This window comes from Cyprinus carpio, chromosome A23 (assembly GCF_018340385.1).
Source record: "Cyprinus carpio isolate SPL01 chromosome A23, ASM1834038v1, whole genome shotgun sequence".
NCBI lineage: Eukaryota > Metazoa > Chordata > Actinopteri > Cypriniformes > Cyprinidae > Cyprinus > Cyprinus carpio.
The window spans coordinates 20,779,403-20,788,342 of NC_056594.1; the positions used below are offsets into that span (position 1 = coordinate 20,779,403).

At 40.1% G+C, this 8,940-nt stretch overlaps 1 protein-coding gene across 14 annotated transcripts; it reads left to right on the plus strand.

The window, feature by feature from the left end:
• Nucleotides 1-4,827: 4,827 nt before the first annotated feature.
• On the plus strand, nt 4,828-8,404 carry LOC122135160 (proteoglycan 4-like). Of its 14 annotated transcripts, none has more exons than XM_042713849.1 (4): nt 4,828-4,923; nt 5,972-7,431; nt 7,642-7,707; nt 7,744-8,404. In XM_042713849.1, exons 1-4 carry the CDS (start codon nt 4,876-4,878, stop codon nt 8,069-8,071), a joined length of 1,902 nt encoding a protein of 633 aa, XP_042569783.1. In that variant the 5' UTR covers nt 4,828-4,875; the 3' UTR covers nt 8,072-8,404. The 14 variants fall into 14 exon arrangements, with proteins under 14 accessions (XP_042569783.1, XP_042569774.1, XP_042569781.1 ...); XM_042713843.1 differs by having other exon boundaries at nt 4,831-4,923; nt 5,972-6,687; nt 6,754-6,819; nt 6,856-8,400; XM_042713840.1 differs by having other exon boundaries at nt 5,972-7,707.
• Nucleotides 8,405-8,940: the final 536 nt, after the last annotated feature.

Consider the following 8,940-nt stretch of genomic DNA (forward strand, 5'->3'; position numbering starts at 1 on the left):
CACAGTGCTGTTCATGATGGTGAGTGGGGGGAGGGCAGGGGGGTTTCTCCTGAAGTCCATGATCATCGCCACTGTTTTGAGAGTGTTCAGCTCCAGGTTGTTAAGACTGCACCAGACAGCCAGCTGCTAAACCTCTTGTCTGTAAGCAGTCTCGTCACCATCCTGGATGAGACCGATGACTCTAGTGTCATCTGCAAACTTCAGGAGCTTGACAAAGGGTCTTTTGAGGTGCAGTCATTTGTGTAGAGGGAGAAGAACAGTGGGGAGAGAATACATCCCTGAGTGGCACCAGTGTTGGTGGAGCAGCTGTTGGACATGAATTTCCAGGGTCTCACTAGCTGTTGCCTATCTGTCAGAAAGCTGGTGATCCACTGACAGATAGAGCTAGGAACTCAAGAAACACTGAAAAAGTAACCAAAAAATACAAATTAATACCAGGCAAACTACTCAAAAACAGGTTTTTATTTGGTTACACATCACAGTTGTTGCTAGAATGTAACTAGACAGGGCCTGTAACATATTCATCAGAGGCAACATCCAGGATTATTGTGGCGTTTATAGAATCAGTATCATCCAGGATTATGGTGCCGTTTATAGAATCAGAATCAGTATCATCCAGGATTATTGTGCCGTTTACAGAATCAGAATCAGTAGCATCCAGGATTATGGTGCCGTTTACAGAACTGGACCCATCAGTAGCATCTTGGACAAGAGTCTCGTTTTGCAGGGGGGCAGAAATTAATGCACCAACCAAATTACTGTGGCCATTCAACAGGTTGCCTGCACAGAGAGAAAGTGAACATTATGCACATTTAATGCAAAAAAATGTGCTCATTCTACTCCTGGATTGAGTATTTGAGGCTTCTTAACTGGAAACAGTCCTGTGATCTAAAAATAAGTTACTGCAACCAAGAGAAAAAGAATAACTCACCTTGCCATTCGAACTGGTGATAAAGAAACACCAGAAGAATAAATTTAATAGAGTCCATTCTCTACCACAAACTTAGCCACTATGGCAGCCAGTCTAACAATGCATGTAGTGACGGCCAAACAAGGTTTTTAAAGCCAAACAGAAAACAACTGGTTCCACCTGGTTGACTCGTTAACCTATTATTACGTAATGTAATATGTACATTTCGTTTTTTCTCCATTCATATCACCAGTTCCTTGACAGTCACCTTTAAGATTGCTTAGTTTGCAATATTATTGACTTAACTACACGGACACTATTGGAAGAGAACTGAATTGAACTGATAATGACATCACTGTTTTCTCCAGAGCTGCTTTATTAAACTCATTCCATAATTAATGGACTTTACACAGTCAGTGAACTGAACTGGTTCAACAAACTGATTTCGACTGAATAATAATTTTTTACTATTGTCTTTTAGAGCTACTTTACAGCAGAACTCAATTCTGTTTGCATCACAAATGAATCAGTATTTTCTTATTACTACAAATCTACTTTGAAACTGTCTGTATTGTACAAAGCACTATATGCAGGTGACATGACTAAATTGTCATGCTTTTTAAATTAAGACACCAAAATTCAGCATGCGCATAACTCCTGCAAGCTCGACACATCTGGATGGATCAGTTTTAGGGATGCCCAATATTATTGGACTGATATCAGAATCGGCCAATAAAGGCTTAAAATGTACAGTAAATATCGGCATCGGCCCGATTTGAAAAAATATGCCGATATGTCTTGCCGATAAGAGGAATATGTTAACTCACATGTGCTCAGGGTGTGCTAGTGATTAGATCATGTCAGCAGTGTGGGTCATTCTTGAAGCAAAGTTTTGTCTGAATGATGATTAGATTTACTGTTTTGAATTGCTGCATTTAAGCACGTACAGAATTACGCGTTTGGTGTATGATAGAGTCAAGAGTAATAGCACGTGCAGTGGCAGCAGTGAAAGCCTCCCACAGGTCCTAACAACAGTTAGGTAAGGACTTTTAATCTGTAGGGGGCACTGTTGGTCTACTAATTAAATTAAAAGTAAAATAGCCTACATAACATTTAGACTGCATTTCTAATTAAATAAAGCAATAATTGATGCCATAAAATAATGAGTATGTTTTGATTTAAAGGGGTCATATGACAATGCTAAAATGAACATTATTTGGTGTATTTGGTGTAATGCAATGTGTTTAACACATTTTCCACATAATGTACATTATTGTTTCTCCTCTATGTCCCGCCTTTCTGAAGCGTGCCGATTTTTACAAAGCTCATCATTCTGAAAAGCGAGGTGTGCTCTGATTGGCCAGCTATAAACATAAAACCATGGATAATGATTTGTGTTTTTTTGCGTTTGTGATAGGAGAATGTTTGAATTTTTGTTTGGAGTGATTAAAAATTGACGATATTCTATGCTTGTTAAAACGTGACTTGTGTAATAAGTACTTACAGGCTGTGAGTCGGAAGCGCCAGACTGTCCTTGCAAAGTTGGAATTGCCCCACTTTATAGAAACAGACACCGGCAATATTAGGCTACTCTTACAGGAAACAGTCCTCGTCCTCCGTAAAATGCGTAGCACACATCTGAAGATTTGGGTTAAACTGTTCTGGAACAGTGTTGTTAATACAACTTAACCACTGATTTCTAGTGTCCTCTTTTGGAAGTTCGAACAAAGTAATTTAGTTTTCACAACGGGGGAAAAAAAGTTAAGTTGTAGCACCACATCACGTTCATCAATACATCATTTCGTTTTGCAATTTCATTGGCTGGTCAGTAGATGTAGGTCATAGCAGCAAATACATTGTGCGAGGGTCATGAGGTTCTGACCCCTTTCAGAAAATTATCGCAGGCTATCTTTGGTCATAAGAGGGTGACAACAGCTGTCTTTAAACCTCTTTCACTGTACAACATAGGACCACAGTTTAGTAGCCACAATCACAGAAATTGCCATAACTGTTTCACAATGCCAATCTTTCATCTGGGACAGCCAAATATCATGCAGTGTGTCCCAGGCTTGAGGCCTGGTTTCACAGATGGGGCTTAGATTAAACCAGGATTAGGCCATAGTTCAATTAGGGATTTTAAGTAGCTTTTATAAACATGCATTAAACAACTGGCACACTACAGTACTTAAGATGGAACACTAACATTAATACATCAATGCAACTTTCTTTCACCTAAAAGATGCAGTTTAGTATGGGACTAGTCTTAATCTTTGTCTGAAACTGCAGGCAAGCGTTGTAGATAGATTTCGCCAACTAAATTTAGGTAGAAAATAGTAACAGCAATGTACCATAAGCATCTATCAATCACAATTAAGTCCATTCTTTACCACAAACTTAGTCACTATGGCAGCCAGTCTAACAATGCATGTAGTGATGACCAAACCAGGTTTTTAAAACCAAACAGATTCCATCTGGATGACTCGTTAACTATGGCAAATCTGCTAATTAATGAGATAATTAAGCAATCAATCACTATAAATTATAGTTTCAACATTAATCTCTTGTGGTTCGTTGACCTCCAGATAAAACATGAGATACACTGCACTGTGATCGTGGCTCCTGATCGTTGGTCCTATGTCATACAGTGAGAGAGATTCAAAGATGGCCGTTGTCACAGTCTTGTGACCAAAGATAGCCTACGAAAATTTTCTGGCAGTGTCAAAAAATTCAGCATGATCATCGCACAGTGTGTTTACAGTTACGACCCACGTTTGCTGACCAACCAGCAAAAATGTAACATGAAATCAATGTGACATAGGGCTAAAACATAAAACTGCTTACCTCCAGCTCTTATTCCTTCCTCTTTCGCCGCTTCCACTTTTTTCAGCACACATAAAACCTACAACTGTCAAAGTGTGATTCATTATGCTCTTTTTGTTTACCACTAGCGCATGCTAATGATGTTTTATTCTTCTATAGAAACGTGCGTCGTAGCCTATGACTCAATAGGTGTCATCATTGTACAGTCTACATGCATGTCGTACCCAAGTTTATTAGATCCATGTGTTACCAGCAATGATCTTACAGGATTGCTAAAATCATGCAGTGTGTAGAAGGCTTAACACATAGGGTGCTTCTAACACATAGGTATGAATCCACATTAACCAGTGAAACATTTTTGGGATTTTTTTTGCAACACTGCAAGTATGTAGAAAATTCTATAATCTTGTTAACTTAAAATCCTTATGGCTTTCTATGATGGACTTCTCAGCTCAAGTTTTCAAATTTTACAGAGCAGTTCTTGCTACTACTTGGCATTAAAGAATTAAACAGATTCATAAACAAATCTGTTTTCATCTGGGAAACCTGTATGCCACTTTACAGGAGTAACATTTATCCGATACACTAAGAATCAGTCACACTCCGCTTTCAGGATCAGATGAGTAAAATATAAGTTTAATGAAATTAAGATGCTGTAAGGTACACAGAGTAAAAAGCAGGCACAAGGAAAACATACACTTTAATATAATGAAATATCCAATTAATAGGTTGCTTGCAAAATTGTTATTTAATCAGAGAATGCACAGCATGTTCTAAATGTCCATAGAGGAAGGTACTTTTAGCACCAAAATGTTGTAGTTATCTTCCAGCGAGGGCTAACTGGACCATACTAAATAGCCAAACATTGACTCCTTGGGGAGAAACCAGATAATCAACCTGAACCTGTGTTCAAATATGCAACTTCCCTGCATAATATGCATCTTTGAATACATGCAGCATGGCGTGCTTTTTCTTAGCATCGGTTTCCATGGTGACTCGTCGATTCGTCGCTCTGTTGAGAATGTCTTGTGTGTTCACCATGAACATACTCTGAGTTGACTGAACTTACTCCCAGACATGTTTTTGGAACAACCATATCTTGTGTTTTCTTCTAGTGCTCTGTATTCTGACTGAACGTGCCTACCATGTGTCTGATTGGAGTGATGCTGGGCAACTACTGCAAAAACACAAAGGTTTGGTTGTAAATTATTTATGTTTATTAGCATAAAGATATACAGTACTGTGCAAAAGTCTTGGGCACATTAGCATTTTCACCCCAAAAAGGGGTTTTAAGCCAGTTATTTCTATCTTTTGCTGTAGTGTGTCGGTAGAAAATATCAGTTTACATTTCCAAACATTCATTTTGCCATTAATTTAAATAATAATCTAGTGCGATTTTTGAATGCACAAGCAGTCTGACAACAGCTGGTGCTCCACATGGAGATCTGATCTCACCATCATCAAATCTGTCTGTGATCACATGAAGAAACAGATGAAACTGAGACAAACTAAATCCAGAAGACCTATAGGAATGTCTTCAAAACATTTTGAGAAACCTGCCTTGAAAGAGTACTGTGAGAAGTTTTAAGCACTTGTGTAAATATGCTGTAAAGTAAGGATTCTTTCAAAAATGTCATAAATGGATTTAATTTATCAATTAACTTCTGTTTAACTTCAATTAACTAAATCAAATCAATATTTGGTGTGACCAACCTTTGCATTTTAAAACCGCTTTTGTCCAGGTACACTTGCACATTGTTTTTCAGGTAGATTTGCAGAAAGGTTTCTTCAAGCGTCTTGGAGATGCAATCAAAGTTCTTCTGGATTTAGTTTGTCTCAGTTTCATCTGTTTCTTCATGTGATCACAGACAGATTTGATGATGGTGAGATCAGATCTCCATGTGGAGCACCAGCTGTTGTCACACTGCTTGTGCATTCAAAAATCACACTAGATTATTATTAAAATTAATGGCAAAATGAATGTTTGGAAATGTAAACTGATATTTTCTACTGACACACTACAGCAAAAGGTATAAATAACTGGCCGAACACCATTCTTTGGGGTAAAAATGCTAACATGCTTAAGACTTTTGCACAGTAGTGTACATGCTGACAATGGTGATGATGATTATGATAATGTTTAGCTACCATGTTGTATTAAAATTGAAGAGAAATTATGGTCGCTGTATTATATTGTCATCTCTGTAACTAACAGTCATTCAAATATTTTCTTTAGGACAGACTGAACATGACAGTTCTCACTTCCCTCAGAAACCTAGTTCTAGCGCTCATGTGAAGTCAAGTTCTTCTGTTTCCTTGAGAAAACCTACTGCTCTTGTGGAAAACAGCATTTGGCCATCATCTGTAAAAAAAGCACATCCTAAGGAACCCATTGTTTCCTTTGCTTCTGAGAAGTCCATCTCCCTTTCTGTGAAGAAACCCAGTTTTTCTCTCCCATCTGAAAAGTCAAGCTCTAAACCTGATAAATCTAATGCTCCTAACCAATCAAGTTATTCCCACCCCTCTAAGAAGTCTGGCTCTAAACCTGAGAGACCCAGTGCTCTTACTGAACACAGATCTAAGCTAGGGACCCCAAGTTCTCCTCTCCCTGTGAAATCAAGTGTTTTCTTCTCGAAAACCAGTTCTGATCCTAAAAAACCTGGGGCTCTGATGGTACTCACTTTTTCACTTCCATCTAGAAAGTCGAGCTCTAAACCTAATGCTCATATGCAACAACATTCTAAGCCAGAGACCCCAATTTCACTTCTCCCAGTAAAAGCAAGTATTCTCTTAAAGCCTAGTTCTAAACCTAGTGCTTTTTTGAAACCCAGTTCGTCTCTCCAATCTGAGAAGTCTAGCTCTCTCCCCACTGAGAAACCCAGTTCTAAACCTGAACAACCTAGTGCTCCCATGGAACCCAGTTTCTCATTCCCTACTAGTGCTCCCATGGAACCCAGTTCCTCCATACCCACTGAGAAACCCAGTTCTAAACCCGAACATCCTAGTGCTCCCATGAAGCCCAGTTCCTCCCTACCCACTGAAAAACCCAGTTCTAAACCCGAACAACCTAGTGCTCCCATGGAACCCAGTTTCTCATTCCGTACTAGTGCTCCCATGGAACCCAGTTCCTCCCTACCCACTGAGAAACCCAGTTCTAAACCCGAACAATCTAGTGCTCCCATGGAACCCAGTTCCTCCCTACCCTCTGAGAAACCCAGTTCTAAACCCACACATCCTAGTGCTCCCATGGAACCCAGTTTCTCATTCCCTACTAGTGCTCCCATGGAACCCAGTTCCTCCCTACCCACTGAAAAACCCAGTTCTAAACCCGAACAACCTAGTGCTCCCATGGAACCCAGTTTCTTATTCCCTACTAGTGCTCACATGGAACCCAGTTTCTCATTCCCTACTAGTGCTCACATGGAACCCAGTTTCTCATTCCCTACTAGTGCTCCCATGGAACCCAGTTCCTCCCTACCCACTGAGAAACCCTGTTCTAAACCCGAACAACCTAGTGCTCCCATGGAACCCAGTTTCTCATTCCGTACTAGTGCTCCCATGGAACCCACTTCCTCCCTACCCAATGAGAAACCCAGTTCTAAACCCGAACAACCTAGTGCTCCCATGGAACCCAGTTCCTCCCTACCCACTGAAAAACCCAGTTCTAAACCCGAACAACCTAGTGCTCCCATGGAACCCAGTTTCTTATTCCCTACTAGTGCTCCCATGGAACCCAGTTTCTTATTCCCTACTAGTGCTCCCATGGAACCCAGCTCCTCATTCCTTACTAGTGCTTCCATGGAACCTAGTTCCTCCCTACCCACTGAAATACCCAGTTCTAAACCCGAACAACCTAGTGCTCCCATGGAACCCAATTTCTTATTCCCTACTAGTGCTCCCATGGAACCCAGTTCCTCCCTACCCACTGAAAAACCCAGTTCTAAACCCGAACAACCTAGTGCTCCCATGGAACCCAGTTTCTCATTCCCTACTAGTGCTCCCATGGAACCCAGTTCCTCCCTACCCACTGAAAAACCAAGTTCTAAACCCGAACAACCTAGTGCTCCCATGGAACCCAGTTTCTCATTCCCTACTAGTGCTCCCATGGAACTCAATTTCTTATTCCCTACTAGTGCTCCCATGGAACCCAATTTCTTATTTCCTACTAGTGCTCCTGTGGAACCCAGTTCCTCCCTACCCACTGAAAAACCCAATTCTAAACCAGAACAACCTAGTGCTCCCATGGAACCCAGTTCCTCATTTCCTACTAGGGCTCCAATGGAACCCAGTTCCTCCCTACCCACTGAGAAACCCAGTTCTTCTATCCCCACTGAATTCTAGCTCTGTTCCCACAGAGAAACCCAGTTCTAAAGCCAAACATCCTAGTACTCATTTTTAGCCAGGTTATCCCATACCATCTTAGAAGTCCAGCGTTTAAATCTGCAAAACTTGGCATTGTAATGGAATCTAGTTCATCCCTCCCATCCAAGATGTTGAGCTCTCTTCCCTCTGAGAAACCGTTAGAAACCTGAGAAGCTAGTGATGCTATACAATCCAGTTCTTCTCCCTCTCGTTAGAAGTCCAGCATTAAACCTGTGAAAACATTTTAAATGTTGGTCTCTTCCCTCTAAAAACTTGACCTCTTAATGTAATGACTGGTGTGTGGTCCTTTGTTTTTTTTTTTTTTTTTTTTTTTTTTTTAAACCCTCTAAAAATTAGGTTTAGTTTGTATCTGGAATCCAGTTTTCCCTGTTCACATGATTGTTGATTCTGGAAGAACAAGCCACTTGTGTTTAAGTAAATTTGCATTGTGACTTTCTGTTGAAGATAGTTATTGGCTGATCCTTTTATAAGTCAAAGGCCTGTCTCAAAGTGTGTTGAACACATTTTTGTATCAATCTAACTCGCTTCAGATTGGGTTCAGTGGCCTTCTGTCTATTTAGGGCTTGATTTAACTCTGAGTACATGCATGTAAATGTGACGTTTACAGCAAACAGTCAATTATGCAAGACATGGTGAGTGCATGGATGACTTTACAATGGAGATTATAAACCATATGAATTAAAATACATTTATACAGCAAGAAGAAATGCTGATTTTGCAAGAAAAATGAATTCAGTACATACTCTTAAATTTTTTTAAGACCATATGAGACAACCAAAGAGAAATTTATAGCACCTAGACTCCCCATTAACAGACACTTTACATGC

Coding starts and splice junctions, on each gene's coding strand:
- LOC122135160 (XM_042713838.1), top strand. CDS start 4,876: ATGTGTCTGATTGGAGTGATGCTGGGCAACTACTGCAAAAACACAAAG. Junction 4,924..5,971: donor ACTACTGCAAAAACACAAAG/GTTTGGTTGTAA, acceptor TCTTTAGGACAG/ACTGAACATGACAGTTCTCA.